Here is a 20,150-nt window from a genome sequence, read left to right on the forward strand (position 1 = left end):
TCTAAATTTATTGTACTTGATTTATGATCAATAGTCAATTATTTATAATTTATCAATTGATTATTTTATCCTTATATAATTCTCAAAAAGTTGTATCAATTTTAAAGATTCACAAACGATTATACTTAGGATAATATAAGAAATATAATGAAATTAGTTTGAAACGATTTTGATATTTTTAAAATTATTCAGTTTAGTTAAAATTCACTAGTGATCTTAAGAATATCAAAATCATTTCAAACCAAGACTATTATACTTTTGAAAATCTCTTAATGCCTTCAAACTTAGATTTTATAATCTACATTTTATAACGTGGAGAGTTCACAATTTTAAAATAATTCAACGTAACTCATTAAAAGATATAGGATTGCCATCAATGACATAATCAAAATCCTCAACTGTCTTGGACTAATTAGTAAGACTGAACTAAATTATTTTAAATTTTTAAATTTTAATTTCATATATTAAATTAAAAATTATTATAGGTTGCATTGGGCTCCAGCCCAATGTAGCCCTGCACTGGCTAGCTAGGCAAGTGTCCATCATATTTACTGATCAATACTATCAAAGTGTTTTTAGGACTCACAACCTTAAGATAATTTAACATAAACTCGTTAAATGACCAAGGTCTGTCATATTTACTCATTAATACTATCAAAATATTCTTAGGACTCTCTTGATTGAAATCATGTCAAATTTTTAAAATTTTAAATATTATAAGGTCACTAACAAGTTTTTATCAAAATTTAGTGCTGGCCTTAAAAACTTCATAAATGTAATAATCCTAGTGTAATCATGTTCTTAAATTTAGAGTCCACAACCTAGAGATTGATCCAAATTATTTTAAAATTGTGAAAATTTTAAATTATGAAATCCAAGTCTAATTAAGAGTATTGTTATACTCAAGAGACGGTCATAAATGTAATAATTTTAATTTAAAATGATTTTAAAGTTTTTAAAGTTATCAATGAATTTGATCATCGCTCATGATTCTATAATGTTCAAAATTTTAAATTTTGACATGATCTAATATAGAAGAGTCTTAAGAATACTCTAGCGATATTTGTGAGTAAATACGATAGACTTAGATCCTTTAACGAATTTGTACCCAATTATATTAAGATTGTAAAAATTTTAAAAATTTATATATCTCAATATAAATTATAAAATCTAAGTGAGAGAATATGATTTAAATATAATAATTTTGATTTAAAATGATTCTAAGGTATAATAAATTGTCGAAAAAACGTGCGGTCTGCAACGTTCAAATCAAAATGAGAAAAAAAAAAACCCTTGATTTTGTTTCATCTTCATGGCGGCCGAACGGTCTGCAAGTTGAATAAATACACGCTTACCAAATATCCATGGATCAGTCATCGGCGACGTCGCACTAGGTAACCCTAGCTTCTGAGCGGCTCAAGCTTCTCAAGGTATACGTTTTTCCTGCCAGATCCTTATGCATACTTCTTCCACCACCACGAATTCACGATCTTACTCAATTTTTGTTCTTTTTCCTCGCGTGCGAAATCTCGATGATTATACCGAATCCACCAATTTTTAATGGATTACCTATTCTTTTTTGCCGTGTAAATCAAATAAGGTCTCTTTTAGTCCTGAACTAGAAACGATCTTTGGATTGCTTTCTCCGATCTGTAACCCCAGACGCCTAGTTTGGTCTGCAAGCCCTCCTAGCACATTGATTATTTTTACGGGGTAAAAAATGGGCGATCGTGATGAGATTGTGCGCTGGCGTTGACTGGTTTTGGTGTTATTATTCTTCATTTGCCGACTAATTGCCTGCCCTGCAATATTTTCATGGTGCATCAGTCATTATTCACTGCAAATGTAAATTTCTCATTGAGACAGCTTTTTATTGTACTGAGTTGGGCATTATAATACGAATTTGGTGTCTTTTTGCAAACTAATTTAAAAATTTTACCTCGTAGATGTCTAAAACATCATCTTGTGTGTATAAAATTATCACAATGGCATATTCTATAAGCGTGTCTTGTGGTGATTTAGAAAGCTATTTGAATTGTATCATGCCTTTTCATTCAGCAAAACAAATATCCAATTAGATTTGTACTTTCAAGAATCTTATTTTGATAATTTTGCCTCCTGCTAAGATTGGAACAATTGATGTTCAACTACGTTGCTAGGAAGATGTATAGAGAAAATAACATGCATCTTAGCTCTTATTTTCATAGTGACTGAAATTTTCTTTAGAACTGAAACTTTTTGTAAAATACGGTGATTTAAAAAAAAAATGAAGTAATGGATTTCGGATTTAAAACCGAAACCCATTAGGAATCCGTTAACTTTGCCCCTCGTGCGACTCCTCCACTTCCGCCTGGAAACGCACGAGCGTTTTCCCCCTTTATTCGCCGAAACCGACAGCCGCTTCGCCTCCTCTTCTTCTTTCTTGGCCGATCGCGATGCAGCACTCCTCTTCTCCTTCTTCTCCAGTCGATCGCGACAACTTTTCCCTTTCCTGCGGTCGCTCCGATCGCCATCGCTTCCCCTCTGCACAGCCGACGCCATCGCTTGCCGCCGCCTCTCCTCCGTGCCCTAGCCACAACCCTCAGCCATCGTGTCGCCGTTCACAGCCCAGCGAGCCATCACCTTCCTTCATCGGTGGGCAAGTCTTAGGGCTTCAAACCAAGGTAAGGTTTTTGGGTTTTCTATTTGGATTCGTTCACAGCCCAGCTCATCAAGTCTTGATGCTCTCTTGTCATCAAAAGTATATGTTGTTTTTAGCTAGTAAGGGCTTGGGATTTCTTTGACGTTGGATTCTCTGAGGGAGTTAATGAACTGAGTCATTTTTCATGGTTACTATAGGTTGTGGAATGCTGACAGCCACCAAATCTATATTTAACCCCTCATATGCAAGTCTAGGCTTGGAAAACAATTGAAGAATGAATAACTAGAGGTTGCTAGAGTTTATCCCAATTTTTCATTCAGTATAAGAAGATTGGATAATTATTTATATTCTAGATTTGTTTTACAGTAAGTATTATCTTCTTCTAGTTGGGTATTGTACTTGGCAAACATTTAAGCATGCTACGTGTATTGGGACAAATATGCTGGGTGGGTTAAATCCAACAACAGTTAATAATTCTAGATAAATTCTCACCATGGAATTCTGATCCTCCAGGGGTTGGTTCAGGACTTTGAGTCGGATTTCTAGACGGAGGTTCTTTGCTGATACGGATCACATTCGGAAGGCGGGTATTTTATTGTGATATGTATAGATTACTATTACTGGCAGTAATTTTGTTTGCTTACATATGTCTATGTTGAGCATTTATCACCTCTTGTTATTGGTACCATGCTGTTATCTACTATTCATTTGGCATATTAGCATCTTGATAGATTTACTGTTCATTGGATATATGTCATCTTATTTCTGTTGCATATACTATGGTTACGTAGCATCTCTGCATTATTACATGCTGGCCAGCATTCTGTCCACTCGGTCACGCAGTAGCAGTGACGTCAGAGTGCACAGAGGTCACCACCATATCCACGCGACCTCACCATTTGAGTGTGATGGATCAGACGGGCATAGTTCCCACGCGACCTCACATATGGGTGATGGATCAGACGGGTATGATACAGTTCCCACGCGACCTCACCATTTGAGTGTGATGGATCAGACGGGCATAGTTCCCACGCGACCTCACATATGGGTGATGGATCAGACGGGTATGATACAGTTCCCACGCGACCTCACCATTTGAGTGTGATGGATCAGACGGGCATAGTTCCCACGCGACCTCACATATGGGTGATGGATCAGACGGGCATCAGGGTGACCAGGACATGTCATATCTACATGTTGCATATTGCATGATTACACTTGCCTTTGGTTATGTTTACTGTATTTGGTTATTGCACATGTTTGACATGCACTTACAGGAGGCTTATATATTTGTTATGGACTACTTTACATGGTTATCGGGTACTAGTATGTGCACTTCTTTTGTTTTTCAGTTATGCATTCTTATTACCTTCAGTAGATTATACATGCATGACTATTACTGCTAGGGATAGTTTACTATACATGTCCACTATATACCCGCTGAGTTCATTGAACTCACTCCGTTGGATTATATGTTTTTCTTTCAGGTTGATGTCTATCTGGAGAGAGCCGTGTTGCTAGTCCCCCTGGCGACAAAGTTGGTTTTAGTTCGCTTATGGTATTCTGTATGGTTGTTTTGTTATCGTACTCTTGGTGTTTACTTTCATTGTAGTATTTGGATTCGGTACATTGGTTGTTTCCGCAGGTTTTCTCTTTGGTATTCCTATCGAATATGTTTTCTATGCTAGAGTGTGGATCATCTTATATGTTGATATTTATCTTATGGTGTGCATTCGTATGTGACATTGTTGTTACTTTATTTTGTTTATCTATCGTTATAAATTCATAGATTGTTATGGATAGGCTGTATTGGCCTTATTGTTATATATGTATACAGGGAATTGCAATTGTTACAGGGGAGATGCTGCCGAAATTTTCGGACAGCCGTCTCCCGGGGCGTGACACTTTTTCTTCTTCTTCTTCGTTGATGCACAGTCAATATGGTTGCCGATGGTGGAGCACCACCCAGAGGCAGTGCAGCAGCAGCTGCCAGCTTGCGCAGGCGGAGGACAGGCGGTGGAGGTGGTGCTGCAGCTGGCGGAGGTGCCGGCACCATGCTTCAGTTCTACACTGATGATGCTACTGGGGCCAAGATGTCTCCTAATACTGTTCTCTTCATGAGCATTGGGTTCATTGCCCTTGTTTCTCTTCTTCATGTTTTTGGTAAGCTTTATTTGGCTCGGCAGTAGAGTTTCACTGTTTTCAGAAAATCTCCAAGGTGTGTGTACTCTTCTTAGATTACTGATCAAGTTTGGCTATTTTGTCATAATGTGAGCTGATCATTAAAAGACATGGTGAAATTTCCTTTGGATTAACATTGTGTTCTACAATCTTTTCTATAATCTTGCTAGATTCGGATGTAAACTCTGTGTTAAGAAATTGATTCATTTGTGGACAAATATCTATAAAATAAGGAACAAGGGATAAATTGCTGGGCAGTGTCAAGTTGCATGCCACAGCCAGGTTCCAGTAATTGTATAAAATAAAATTTCTGACAAAAATATAAATTTTGAAATATTGATATCTTAATTTAGAGATAATTAAAAAATTAAAATTAATATCATTAAAATAAAAATAAAAAATAGATCAAATAAGATAGAATATTTCGTTCTTTTTTTTTTCTTTAATGTCATCCAATATGAGCTAATGTTTGAATCATCAAGACAATACTTCAATATCTTTTTGATTTGCAACACGGCATTTTAAATAATTCAAACACTTTTCTGATTTTTTTTCGACGTTTTAGCATAAGCAAATTTTAGTATTATCTAAATTACATATTCAACTTTCATAATATTCAAATTCATAATTTTCAAATGTACTATACCTCCAAAATATCCTTCTCTTTCTTTATAAATTCATCAGTCAATTTCGTTCGAAATTGATTGATGGGTTTTAAGAATTTTAAATCATTTCAAATTAAAATTAATATATTTCTAAAAATCTATTTAATGTATTTATATCTTTAAATTTAAATTTGATAACATAAATTCAGAACGGTGAATTAAATTAAGAGTACATTTTTAAATTTTTACTCTCTCAATTCAAAAATTCACTACTTTCAATTTACACTATCGAATTTAAATTTGAATGCATAGATATATTAAAGAGATTTTCAGAAGTACATTGATTTTAATTTGAAGTACATTTAGACGAAATTGACCGATGAACCTACACCATTCAAAAATTTAAAAATTTAACATTTTTTGAATAAAAAAATCTTAAAAATTTATTAGTGATGTTGGTGAATGGATTGTCCTAAGTCAAATAATGATTTTATGATAATTTTTATCAAACTTTTATAAATTTAAAAATTTGTAAAATATATTCATTTTAATTTAATTTGATTTAAAATTTTTAAATCATTTTCAGACGAAATTGATAGATGAATCTCTAAATAAAGAAAGAGAAGAAATATTTCAGACATGATTCAAATATTATAAAAATTGAATACATAATTTAAATAATACCGAAACTTATGCGGTTTAGTAAAATGCCATTGATTTTTTTAATATAAAACCGGATCAAATTGGATCTTAGTTGAATAGTTTTTCTAAATCAAACAATTACAGGTGTTTTCAAAAAATCAGATGGATAGCTGAACCAACGCTGGACCTTTTCTTTTTCCAATTGAACAAGATCTAACTCAAACCAAAAATTTCACTTATTCGAGTTAAACCTATATAATAAACATACCCAATTAAATTTTAAACAATTAACACGATAAAGTTGGTCCTATTCAGAAACGTCTATCTACAAAGATTTCCCAAGGCTCCAAGTTTCAAAGAAAACTTGTAAAACTCATCAACAACAGGTAGAGAGAGGTGCAATGAAGGCGAATCCCAGAAGAAACTCAAGCCCACCTCGACAAGCACCATGAGCTTAACCACACCTTGTTTTATGCACACGGTAGGTTCATAAGTTCATTAAACAACTGGTTCTAGTTGCCGATCACGTCCATGATGCACACCTATTTAAGCGCAATCACCTTCTCGCACTGACAACACCAAGTCGACTGCTTCATATGGCAACCAGCTCAAACATGTTGTTCGGCGCAGTGTACTTCACCTTCATCTCTGCAATCATTCTCCCTGCGGCGCATCACGTCCAGGGGAAGCTCACGCCGAACTTCTACGACGAAGTGTGCCCGCAGGCACTGCCCACCATCCGGGTGATGGTGGAGACGGCCGTCACCTTTCGGCCACGCACCGGCGCGGCCCTGGTGCGGTTGCACTTCCATGACTGCTTCGTCAATGTAAGGCAGCTAGCAAGCTTGAGTGTTTGAACAGATCGATGTGTGTCTGTGGAAACTGTGTGATAGCGTGGTGGATGTGCAGGGTTGCGATGGTTCGGTGTTGCTGGATGATTCACCGACCATTGTGGGAGAGAAGACAGCGGGGCCGAACAACAATTCTGTCGGAGGATTCGATCTCATAGACGAGATCAAGGCCACTTTGAACGTTGTCTGCTTCGGCAATGTCGTCTCCTGTTCCGATATCTTGGCCGTTGCGGCTAGGGACTCAGTTGTAGCGGTAACGATTGCCAAGGACTTACCTTTTGTGAAGAATGCCCTCAGCGAACTTCTGACGAACACCTGGTGTGCTTGATTTTGCAGCTTGGCGGAATCTCCTACGATGTGCTCCTCGGCCGGCGAGATTCGACCAACGCGAGTAGAGACGACGCGAACTCCAACATCCCGTCGCCGTCATCCGACTTGTCGGACATCCTCGCCAAGTTCGAAGCCCACAACCTCTCCGCCGAGGACCTCGTCCTCCTATCGGGAGCGCACACCTTGGGATACGCCAAGTGCAAGGTCTTCCGCGACCGGATCTACAACGAGACCTCCACCATCGACGCCGACTTCGCCAGCTCCCTAAAGGCGAAGTGCCCTAAGGCCCGGGCGGCAGCGGCGACGACGAGCTGTCGCAGCTGGACGAAACGCCGGCGGCGTTCGACACGGCGTACTACCAGATGCTGACGCAGAACAAGGGGCTGCTGCACTCGGACCAGCAGCTGTTCAAGGGGGACGGGAGCGAGATCGATGGGCTGGTGAAGCGGTACAGCGAGGACGCCGGCTTGTTCATGGAGGGGTTCGGAGCGGCGATGGTGAGGATGGGGAGCATCAGCCCGTTGACAGGGAGCGAAGGAGAGATTCGAGAGAACTGCCGAGTGGTCAACCGCCCATGATTCTGCTCGCTTCTTAGCTTCCTCTGCGTTGATCTTGTGCTTGTGGTCGGCATTTTCCATTTTTTTTTTTTTTATTTACATATATTTTTAAATATCAACCGCCAAACGTGTGATGCGTTAACTCGTATAGGTGTCTTGGTTCTGTATCGAACGTGACGTCACTGTGTTACATGTAATTATTTAAATATATATATATAATTTATAATTTCCGTTAATTTTGCTTAAGGACTCTTCTTTTTTTTTAATTCAAAAAATAAAAATAGTTAGTTAATGAAAATAAAATTATGTTATTGTATCCATCTAGAATAGAAAAAAATGACCTCCAATATTCGAGTGTAGCAATTAGACTATCTACAAGATTTTCTCTCTAATAAAAATATAATATATATTTTTAATTTATTTTAATTGTAAATTTTTTTATAAAATTGGATCAATCACTTTCAACTATTAATTTCAAAATGAACAATGATACATTATATAAAAAATGTAGCATGAAAATATAACATGATACATTCCATGTAATAGGTCACATATCCATACACTAGGTTTCACATCCATGCATATAGTGTGTCACGTTAGATTTTCATGCTATATGTTCACGTAGTGTATCATTTTTCTTTCAAAATTAACTGATTCTAAAAGGAAAAATGATACGCTACATAAAAAATATAGTATAAAATTCAACATGATATACTTAACTGTATCAATGTGGATCTCACTGTATGAATATAGGATCCACTATGGAATGTGTCAGATTAAATTTCATATTATATTTTTTATTATATAGTGTAACATTACTCATTTCATACTATATTCTAAAAGTTGGGATGGATTAATTCTAATATTAATTAAAATAAAAAATAGAATCGCAAAGAGTGAAATGTGTTTTATATGTTTTTTAGAATAAATTATTTTCCCTTTTGCTATGTTATCGTGACTCGGCCGGATCAGCCGCTAGATAGCTAGTTGTTCGGACCCAAGAAATCAAATGGCGGCGGCGGCGGCGGGCGGCGCAGCCTGTTCGCTTCGGGTACCCTTCAGTTCCTGCATCCTTCCCAACCTCACCTTCCGCGTCCTTTTTGGCAACCTTAGATCCTCTAGAGTGGTTTGCTACTCCAATTTGTCTCTTTCATCTACTACGACCTGCTTGGATGGCTTCGAAATCGATGGAGGTGATGGCGGAGGAGCAAAGAGGTGGGAGTCATTCTGCAAGAAGAAGGTCGTCATGCGCGTTGGATACGTCGGGACCGATTACAGAGGTATATCCTCCGCTCCCTCCCTCCCCTCCTTGTTAGGTACTTGCTTTGGAGTCGAGTAAATTTGTGATTTATTGTCTGAACCTTCTTTTAGGTCTTCAGAAGCAGCGGGACGCTCATGATTTATCAAGTAAGACCATAAAAACTGCTTTTTGGGGGGCTTTTTAGCTTGAGAATTTTACTAAATCCACTCGGTTTCTATTCTGAATTATCTTTGTTTTGCTTGTATTTTCTATTTAACATTTGACTAGTACAAAAATCTCAAAGGAAGAAGTCCATGATTAGGTGGAGATGTTAGGTTTGATGTTAATTGCTGTCTTATCAAATTTTCCACACAGTTCATTTTCTTTATCTGAGAAAGGTTTGATAATATCGGATGCTACATATTATGGTCAAATTTCTAGTGATTTTGATGCAACTTGATGTGTGCAAACTGCAAGTGTACGGTTGTCATCAAGTAATAAAATATCATCCTTTGAGATTGTTAAACCGAGTACCAATCTGAATTTGCGAAGCAAGCTATCTAAATCAGTCGAAATCAAGGAAATTGTATGAGAAAGAAAATGAACTAAGAAAGCAAAAAGAATTTGTGAGGAAAATCGATTTGAAGAAGCAAGTCTAGGACTTTGGTTTCATCACAATGGTCGTTGACACTCTAATTGTTTTTCACTCTTTTACCTCTATGTTTGATAGTATAAAGATGGTCTATCTCGACGCTAGTGTTAATCATGTATGCATACTAAAGTCAGAGCATAAATCAAACACGTCATGTAACAAAAAGAGTTGAATTAAGCAAAACAAGTGTCAATGATTACATCGGACTACTCCCTCATCCTAGAATTAAGAGTCTACTCCATGGACATGGATGTACAAGCAAAAGACATGAAGAAGGACATTCTACAACTCAAATCAAAGAGAAAAGAGAGAGAAGACTTAGTCGTGGTATCCGTAGTTGTTTTTGACTTGATATCCAAGCTCTTTGGTGGACGGAATCTCGACGACTCCTTGGAAATAACTCTCTCTTAGGGTTCCTTATCACGGGGAAACCCTTCGACCCCTAAACATGAGCCCCTTAGGTTCTTTTAAAGCCTCTAAAGCCTTTAAAATTTGTTGAAATCTTTTAAAAATATCGGGGCACCGCCACCGTACCACAGTTGTGTTGAAAAACACGGCCTGACAATGTGGGCTCCCAGTGCTACATTCGTAGGTTGAACACGACCATGCTTTTTGGCATGGGCTGGCCATGTTCATTCCTGGAGGTTTCAACAATAAGTGGCACGACCGTGCTAGGAAGCATAACCTGCCCTTATTTTGCTCTGGAAGTCCAAACACCACTTCGTTTCTCGTCTAACTCTTCAAGTGATGCATGACCGTGTTGGAGGACACAACCAAACTGTGCATTTTGCTAGAAGTGCGTGCTTCAAGTCTTTTTTGATTCTATTTAAGCTACAAATTCGCATCTTGTCAATCAAAAACTTACAAAAAGCGGGTCTTTGAACAAAAGGATGAAAACAATGCAAAGGTAATGAATGTATGCAAAATATGCTCATGCAATGAAACAAATACATGCAAAATAATACCGAAAACATATGCATGAAACACACACATCGCAACTTCATAATCTTACTTAGATTTATTTTTCTCAGACTATTTAACAAATTCCAAAACATATTCATTGAAGTCCTTGTTTCCAATATACTTAGTCTCAAGCAATGGAATGTATACATTGGAAAAATTGATTCATTCAGGAAAAGGACAAACTAGTTCTAAGAAACAAGTGGGTAGATGAACAAAAAAAATCTTTTACTGTTAATTTGCCCAAGCTTTTGTTGATATCTATTTTTGAGTTGCAATTATGTTAGGTAAAGTTTGCCCATTTGTGATAAATTGGCAACAACCCTTCTCCTTCAAAATTTCATGCCATCGTGGCCACTTCATGTTCCTTTTTGTCCTGATCATTAATTGGATGTCCCCATCAACCTTTTCCCTTCAGCTTTTGCATTGTTTTCTCTTACAGTTCCTATTCCTATTCCCTTTGTTACAATTATATTCTCTAATAGTTCCTTTCATCCCATTTGATCTCCCCATCAAGTTACATATTGCTAGATCCTGTAGACATGTACTTAAGGATGGCAAACCCAGCAATGATTATGCTCCAATGCGTTAGAATTTGTGAGAGTCACCACTGGCCTTCTTCCTCGAAGCTTGAAAATGTTTCATGGAAGATAAATTGATTAAGTGGTTGGCAACCTCCTACCAAGCCTTTAGTTGAAATACAACGCTAACTAAAATATCTGTTAGAGTCACATAGGATTTTAATGGACATTGAATGCTTGCCAAGCACTCAGCGACATTTTATCTTGATAAGATAAAGCATAAACTATATTCAAACCAACTCAATTCCCTTTCCCTCGGATTCTTAACATCTCTAAAGATGTATGCCTTCATTGCATGGCCTCTGGTAGAATGCTTGATCATTGCTTGGTTTATACATCTTACTACCATGCCTTCAAACATCATATCTTGCTGCTATACAACCATTATGTTGGATGTTGGATTTGTGAAGATGTAATCTTCTTAGTGCCACATTCAACCTCTAATGTCAAAGGACTTCTTGTACACATCTACAAAAGAACAGTTTACCATTTTTTGTCCCACGTAGTTCTTAACTAAAAAAAAAACTGCAAAATAAGAAGACAAAGACTTAATATGAGAAAGAACGAGGCAGACAACAACGTTTTTTTGAAAAGAGGGAAGAGAGGGGGAGGGGTTGGACGTAAGAAAACAGAGATTGGGAAAAAATGGAAATATTATGTTAAAATAGGAAATAGATATAAAAAAACATCATGGCAATTAACCCAAGAAAACTGGAGGTGGTGGTTGTGATTAAAAAATAGCGAATGTTGGAATTTGGATTTTGAAGCAGCACGGCATCTATTGTCCACCATCTAATATAATTATATATAAATATAGAGAGAATATGCCTACTATCTCCCGCGGCATGTACATGCTAATACAGATTGTCATATGTTTGAAGCAGACAAAACAAAAGGCTTCAAGCAGAAGAGAGAGCTGGAAAGAAAAACAAAGGATAAAATAGTTGAGCTATAAGCAGGCACCGGAGATATCTGAAAATCATCACACATAAAACCTGTTGCAAGTGACTGTCTCCCAGTATCCATTTAGATCCATATAAACAGCTTCAACAGATTAGAATAGATGACTTTGTTCGCCAGAAATCATATGCCGAAATCTGTGTGAGTGAACTAAGTAATGGAGCTAACCTGATACCTGACGTTGTGCATGTATCTGACAACTGCAAATTAATTCATCCCTGTCAGTTGAAGTACCATAGGTATGATTAGAATTTGCATAATGGAAGTTGAAGTGCATAACTTATAAATTGAAGCTATTTTTTCTTTTCCCCTCTTTTCTCATCCTCTTTCTGTCTATCTCTCTCTCACACACAATTTGTGTTTTTGGCTAGAAATAAAGAGGAAGGAATTGAAGTGGAAGAAAGAAAAAAGAGTTTATGTGGAAAAATGATAGCTTCTTTACCTTGTTTACTCAAAGCAAACAGAAACAACGAAAGTCAGATATATGTACATTGTTAGCTCCTTTGTTTCCTTATCTGTTAACGTTTTAAGAAGGCTGCCTGCTGTCTGTCGTTAGCTAACCATTACCATATACCAGGAAAATTTGCTCATATTAAGTTGCACAATGATATCAACTAAAAGATTTATTAGAAAACAATGTCTCTCTGTTTTTTCTCTCTGCGGTAGTTTATTTGCAGTGCATTTTGGTTGACCTTTCTCGTCTTTCTATACTAATAGATGCTTAGGCCTGGTTGGTTTGTGAAAATTTTCTATTTACAATTTTCAAAAAATAAAATGAAGTCATTAAAAAATGAGGAGAAAAAAATAAATATTCACCACATTATTCACCTCTGATAAATCAAATCTGTCAAAAAAGTCAAATTTAACTATTTATTTTATCTATATTTTCAACTTTTAAATTCGATTGTTTAAGAAACAAAAGAAGTGTTTAGAAAATTTTCACAAGCCAACAAAAGCCTTAGTTTGCTTAAATATTCTTGTGATCAACTTAGAGAAAGGGAAGTTAGCAAAGTCCCTTCTTACCTGTAGAAATTGAATCTTCAATAAATTAACAGCAGTGGTGATTTCTGATATAATTCTGCAGACACTAATTTTCACAATGCTATTTCTATTACCTCATCACCATCTACCAGGACAGTTCCCTCAGTTTGCTATACAGAGTTAATTGCAAAATAATACAAGGTTTAACAGAATATATTTGTAGCTTTTTACTTCTTTGGAATGTAATGTTTAGAATTTGATGTTCAGTTCCTCAATTATTCAATCTACTTTAAGTGAATTGAATTTTGCTGTGTTCTCAATCTGATCATGTAGCTATTGAAGCTGAATTGGAGTCTGCCATATACAAGGCAGGAGGGATTCTTGATAGTAACTTTGGAAAGTTGCAGAAAATTGGTTGGAAAAGGAGTAGCCGAACTGACAAAGGAGTAAGGGTCATTCCATGTCCACTTAGCATGATGGGCTAGGTTGGCAGTATATACTTTTTGACTGTTTGTTCTCTATTTCCATACATCCACTTCACTTACAGTTAACTAAGAAAGAAAATAGAATACTGTTGCTAACTTTATTCATTTTGAACTGTAAGAAACTTATTATTAATTATCACTTCTTTGTGACTTTGACTGCTGCCCATTTCTTTTAAACTTTCTTTCTCTTTTGTCTTTGATTGAGTTCTAGAGCATGTAATGTTTGGATTCTCCTCTTACTCGTCCAATGCTCTGTGTTTATTAGGTTCATTCTTTGGCCACCACAATTTCTCTGAAGATGGAAATACCTGAACTTGCCTGGAAGGATGATCCTAGTGGCATTGTACTTGCTAATTATGTTAACTCTAACCTGCCCAATAATGTGAAGGTTTTCAGTATTTTACCTTCCCAAAAGTAAGTGCTCTGCGAAAGTCTAAGAAAAACCTTGACTTGGGTTTTTTTATGAACTATTTATTTATGGGAGTTGCCTTTGCAGAAGTTTTGATGCAAGACGGGAATGTAGTCTCCGTATGTACTCCTATCTTCTTCCTGCAGAAATTATTGGCATTGGAGGCAATTGCAGCTCCAAAGAAGTCACTAAGCATTTGGAAGAGTTCAACAGGATACTGAAAGGTTTTGAGGTATCTATTTGTTGCTTGCTTTGTGGCATTCATTTGAGATCAAATATGTTTCTTTTTCTAAATGACTCCACATTGCTCAACTAAACAATCTAGCACTTCTGTTGTACCTCTCTTGCTTTTTTGCATATCTTTCGCTTGTTTTCTTGTTTTCCCCTCATTGATAACCCAAAGTTCTAAATGCTAAAATCAAGCTTTAAATTTTCAAGTTATATTAGTATTTTTGTCTTTCACTGGAACGATGTTTTAGTATTTAGTTGTATTGTGCCAATATGATTTCGATACTTATTCACTTTCAAATTTCAAATATAAGTTTATATCAACTAAAAAATTAATACCATTAATATCTTAGAAAAATAAAGACCATCTTATTAATATCAAAATAAGTGTCGTGCATTGTATGAGACATCAGTTTGGTAGCATCCTTATGAGATCAACTCATAGTTTCCCAAGACCCAAATTAAATAATTCTCCCCGAACATCAAATTCTAATATTGGTTTAACCATATGCTCATCAATACATCTTGATTCGCATTGCAAGTTGGACTTAGACTTGGATATACAGGGTAAGGATTCATATGTCTTGTCAAGCTCTCATACAATGAATCATTATATGATGCATTAAAGCTTTAATAAGAAAGTTAAAAGTACGATAAACCTTGATCAAAATTAATTTCAACTAAACTCTCTTACATATCTCAATAGTCAAGCTTTATTTTGGTTTACCATCCCTATATCAAGTTCGTTAATACTGATAGTAGCTTGTTATGATCATCATCCCAGTTGCATGTGTGTAACCTTGCTCACACGTTTAAGGCTCAGGTGTTGGAGTTTAGGAAACATAAATTTCATTACCATCTGATGCATCATCACTATTATTACCTCCTCCAGCATTTGCATTGCTATCATCATTTTGAACTTTCTCTTGTCCGGTATTTTTTGTAAAATAGAATTGAAAGATTTCTGTCTTTACTAGAGACCACAGAAGCTTGTTCCTTTCTCTTTTTCTAGGATCCTTGGTTGTGTTTAAGATTGAAATGTTTGAGAACATTTAGGTTGAGATCTAGACAATAGAAATTCCTAGTCAAAAGTTGCATCATCATTAGCATCTTCCTCACTAATATCTCATCTAGCTTACACTTCAATCTGTAGGATAAGGAATTGATGCGGCATGGTGGATCTCTTGCTTCATCAAGTAATGAATCTTTAGCCTTGGCAGCACGCCATCAATCCATTACTGGATCATCCTTATCCTAGAGGAAGCCAATATCAAGTTGGTATAAATCAGTCTTGTTCTTCCATCCCTTCTATTATGACCCTTAATCTTTTATTATGGCCCCATATCGATAGTGAATGTATACCATTGCGATTTTGCAGTTTAGTATGAATGAGTGAAAAAGTGGACTCATTTATTTCACAACCACTTAAAGCTACCATATGCAAGAATTTGCACTTCAATCCTTTTCAAATTTGGGAACGATCCTCCATTTGACTATTAATAAATTATTTTCTATTTATTAGCATTTAATTCATATTTATATGACACTGCAAATGGATCATCAAAAGGGTCATATGCCTTTTGAAATAATTGACAGCTAATTCTCTATTTGGCTATAGAGTTGATGTTGTACTTTTGAGGGGCGATAGGATTTCATTATTTGTTACTAGGTTATATCAATATTGATATCTTGGATTGAGATAATAATCTAAAATAGTCAAACATATATTGTTAAAATCAATAATCTATATTATTTTTTATTATTGAAAAACTTTTCATACTCACCAAATAAATATATCTTCCCACTTGGTTGTCCCATCTTCCACTAAGTTATTTTTTCAACATAGTACCTGCTGAATTTCAGTTAGTGCTTACCAAAAGCTTAAACTATAATACACTCTCTCATGTTTGGCCATTTGGATGGGTGAACTGGACTAGAATGACCCAAGCTCAAAGTTAATGGATCCTTGGGTTACACTTCTTTTCCTGTGTAGTACCACATTCACTAGCTAGATTGGAACATAGGACATTTGTTTTAATGCCGTGTTAAATTTGATTATGAAATCACTTACCAGAAAAGCTAAATTTTACTAGAGAGCCCAGTATGTATGTTTTATATTCTTGACAGATGACACCCTTGGCATAAGCTTTCTCTTTTCAACTGCTTATAAATGTTCATGGAAATCGAGGGGCCTAAGGCTTCAAGTCCTTTCACGTAAATGTGACTTTTCTTTAAATTGATGTGTAAGTACTCATGATCACTTGATTTGGATATCGTTCTCCGAGAGATGAATAATCATGCTATTCTTTCATTTGCTGTTACTAGACCTGAGATAACCTGGCATTGAGCAGTCCTGAGCTTGCAATTGGTGCCAAGGACTAGTCACCTTTTAATGCCATTTTAAAATTGCTAATTACATAATTTTAGGTTGCTTGGCAGGCATGCTTCATATTTTTCACTTTTATAAGTACCGTGGGTGTAAATTATTGGTAAGGTACCCACAACACAGATCTTATTCATGTATTGTTGTTTACTATTGTCCTAATTTCCAGGTTTAAAGATGTTTAAATCTCAATGAATTAAGCCAGAGTTTTAGTGTTAACCTCTATTATGAAGGTTTGAAATCAGATGGGTACTTATTTTTACCTTCTTATATTGTATAAATGCAGGGAGAACACCCTTTCCATAACTACACAGTTCGTTCCAAATATAGGAAACCACCTCCTGGTAAAAGAAACTCGATGAAACAATCAAGACTGAAACTAGATACTTTGCCATCAGGAGTTGAGGAAAGTAGTGGTGATGTTGGAAATTTCCAGGTTGAAGATGCTGCACAAAGTGAATCGGAAGAACGGACCATTCTATCATGTAACACTGATGATGAGGAGGAAGTAGATGAATCTCCAGAAGAAAAAGGAAACGAAAATAAGAATTCCAATCTTCCTCCGCCTATACGTGCAAGATGGCTTCATGAACCGGATGAAAGGGACAGATTAAATGCATCTCACTTCAGAAAAATTTTTAGATGCTCTTGTGGGGATCTAGAGACATCTTGTGGAAGAAACCATGTCGTATTGTCAATATGTGGTGAATCTTTCATGTTGCATCAGGTACATGGATATCCTCTTAATTAATTTTACTAACATTATTTTATTGATATTCCTATTGACCTCTTTATCCAATTCATTTCACCATTACCTTATATTTTCAGTCCTCATGGAAGCAAATAAATGCATATCTTTCAGTGACCATTTTATCCTTTCCTCTGGCACTTTAGCTGGCTAATCATTTTTTTCTACTTGATTTTAAGTTGGAGTACTGCAACTTCTGTCTTTTTTGTTTACATAATTCCTACTTGCTCCATTTCTTCTTTCATTGTCATGTTCATTTTAATTTTTCTCTTGCTGTATGGTTATAATATGACAGAAGAGTATGGAAATAAAATATTCAGTCATTTTTTTGCTGTTCTAGGTCATACTTTCTTCAGTAGATTTTGAATGTTTTTTTTTAACTTCCCAACCTGCTTATTCCAAAAGTTTGGAGTCCAGAATCTACACATCATTTTAACAAGGCCATATAATCTTCTGGCCTGTCTATTAAGAACTACTCGCCATGTGAACTCAATAATTTCTTTCATCTTCCTATATCAAATTCCAAGAAAACAATTTGGACCCAAAAGGTCTATGTTGTTTCAATGGATAATATGCTCTAGTTATCAGAACCTTGACACTTTCCTGATTACAGATCCGCAAAATGGTTGGAACCGCAGTGGCAGTGAAGCGGGGATTGCTACCTAAAGATGTCATCGAGCTGTCTCTGGCTAAATTTTCTCGTATAGTTCTACCACTTGCTCCTTCAGAAGTATTGATCTTGAGGAGTAACCACTATACTAGTAGCAATCGTCCTGGAAAAATAACTCGGCCAGAGGTGCAATTATTAATGGCTGAATCACAGGAAATCCAGGCAGCTGTCGACACTTTCTACCAGAATGTGCTATTGCCTCAGCTCTCCAAGTTCCTCGATCCATTGAAGTCTCCATGGAAAGATTGGGTGGAAAACTTGGAAGCATTCACTAGCATCTCAGATGCAGAATTGAATGATGTCAGAACAGCATTTCATGTATGGAAAGAAGGCTTCTTCAAAGCAAAGAAAATCCAAATGCAAATTTCCTAGATGTGATGCTGAGATGTTCCTATCCATGATGATGGATTCCATGTCAATTGAGCTAAGAGGGTAAATTAGATGTCTCCTTGTTGTCGATCGAAGAATTTAAGTTTTGTTGAAATTTCGCTATGCAATCATATGGTTATTTGAAGTTTATCAGTTGTAACTGGTAAATGATCAATGAAGCATTTTTTGAGTAAATCAGGCCCTTTACTTTTATCTTAAAAACCCTAACAAATAATGGGATGGGTTTTACTTTCTGTATATAGTAGACATTGTTCGTTTGCATTCTGTATACCTGTATACATTAATCCTTGTATACATTAAACTTACTCCCATCTCTTAATTGAATGTTTTTATTAGAATGTTTAAATGTGATAGTTAAACCAATTTAATTGCAATTTTCATTTTTGTTATGTTGGTAGTTTAATATGTTCAGTAAAAAGATTATTAATATTAAAGTTTCTTTTAGAACATTTAGATGTTTATTTGTGTTTGGAGTTAAAGTTAGTAGTAAGGTCTATTTTAAATATATTTATTTTAAGTTGTTTATTATTTTTAAAATTCCAGTTTAGAGTTTAGACGTTTGAATTTATATTAAATCTTTTCATGCCATTTTAGATTGAGTTTTACAAATAAGAAATAATTTATTAATTTTTTTGTTATATCGATGCCCTAATTTCGTAGGTAGAAAATAATGAGATTTTGACATTTATAAAAGCATTAAAATGTTCATTAAGCAATGATATCCTTAATATTATTGACTAATATTTGAATCACCTTACTTTCCAGTGGTCAAAAAATTGTGAATATAATTTAACAAATATTATGTATAATTTTAATTTAAAATTTTGAAATGATGAGCAGTAGAACATTTTTAAACCAACTTTTATATTTTTTATGTTATTTTAAATTTTTAATCACAAAAAGTGTAAAGAAAATTTACAACGTGGAAATTATTATTTAGTAGCGGAAAATAATTGTTACATAAATTGAGATTAAAGACAAATTGAATGAATATCAATTAACTATATCATCTAATCGACTCTCCTTTTCCCTTTCCATGTACAAATTCTTTTATTTTCCTATACAAATTTTTTTAGTTTATTTGTCTTGAGAATTTTTTTAATTAGCATCACATATTCAATTTACTTCGATTATTTCTACAGCCGTCAAACAGATCATTTCATAGAGATAATTAATCCGTTAAAAATTCATTATATGATGGAACGGGATGGACTGATCCACCAATTTGACAAGTTAAAAATTTTTCAATCCAACCCAACTTAAGACCGGTTGCGAGTTAGACGGGTCAACCTACATGCTTATCAAAAAAATATAAAAAATATTAAAAATTTTTAAATTTAGATTCTAGTTTAAACGGATTAAGTTGTAATTTTTAAATTTGGATTGCGGTTTAGATAAGTCAAACCCACTAATTAATTAAATTTTCTCTTTTAATTTTAATTTTTTTTAAAAAAATAAATTTTTTCAATTTGTGGACTGATCCACGTAAAATTTTTTTTTAAAAAATAAATTTTCTCAATTTGGGCCTAGACGAATCAATCCACCTGAATCCACTTTAAAATGAATGAATAAAATTTCAACCCAACTAGTTTAAATTGTTCGACGGGACGGACCAACTTGACGAATCTAATTTAAATTGACAGTTTTAATTATTTC

The 20,150-nt window shown here is 35.4% G+C and overlaps 2 protein-coding genes and 1 pseudogene across 5 annotated transcripts; all 3 read left to right on the forward strand.

Moving 5' to 3' along the window:
* Window positions 1-1,368: 1,368 nt before the first annotated feature.
* LOC141834840 (protein transport protein Sec61 subunit beta-like) lies at window positions 1,369-4,921 on the forward strand. Of its 3 annotated transcripts, none has more exons than XM_074722217.1 (4): window positions 2,382-2,663; window positions 3,155-3,224; window positions 4,129-4,199; window positions 4,479-4,921. In XM_074722217.1, exon 4 carries the CDS (start codon window positions 4,582-4,584, stop codon window positions 4,828-4,830), a length of 249 nt encoding a protein of 82 aa, XP_074578318.1. In that variant the 5' UTR covers window positions 2,382-2,663; window positions 3,155-3,224; window positions 4,129-4,199; window positions 4,479-4,581; the 3' UTR covers window positions 4,831-4,921. The 3 variants fall into 3 exon arrangements, with proteins under 3 accessions (XP_074578320.1, XP_074578318.1, XP_074578319.1); XM_074722218.1 differs by having other exon boundaries at window positions 4,577-4,921; XM_074722219.1 differs by lacking the exons at window positions 2,382-2,663; window positions 3,155-3,224; window positions 4,129-4,199 and adding an exon at window positions 1,369-1,430.
* A 1,536-nt stretch (window positions 4,922-6,457) lies between these two features.
* On the forward strand, window positions 6,458-8,043 carry LOC141835267 (peroxidase RIP1-like; annotated as a pseudogene).
* A 773-nt stretch (window positions 8,044-8,816) lies between these two features.
* On the forward strand, window positions 8,817-18,668 carry LOC141835184 (putative tRNA pseudouridine synthase). Of its 2 annotated transcripts, XM_074722613.1 has the most exons (7): window positions 8,817-9,087; window positions 9,179-9,214; window positions 13,515-13,627; window positions 13,932-14,080; window positions 14,163-14,307; window positions 16,973-17,413; window positions 18,048-18,668. In XM_074722613.1, the coding sequence occupies exons 1-7, from the start codon at window positions 8,817-8,819 to the stop codon at window positions 18,474-18,476; spliced, it is 1,584 nt and encodes a 527-aa protein (XP_074578714.1). In that variant the 3' UTR covers window positions 18,477-18,668. The 2 variants fall into 2 exon arrangements, with proteins under 2 accessions (XP_074578714.1, XP_074578715.1); XM_074722614.1 differs by lacking the exon at window positions 13,515-13,627 and having other exon boundaries at window positions 8,991-9,087.
* The last annotated feature ends 1,482 nt before the right edge of the window (window positions 18,669-20,150 follow it).

This window comes from Curcuma longa, chromosome 9 (genome assembly GCF_044706935.1).
Source record: "Curcuma longa cultivar G26 ecotype Majalengka, Jawa Barat chromosome 9, ITB_CL_G26_1.1, whole genome shotgun sequence".
Classification (NCBI taxonomy): Eukaryota; Viridiplantae; Streptophyta; class Magnoliopsida; order Zingiberales; family Zingiberaceae; genus Curcuma; species Curcuma longa.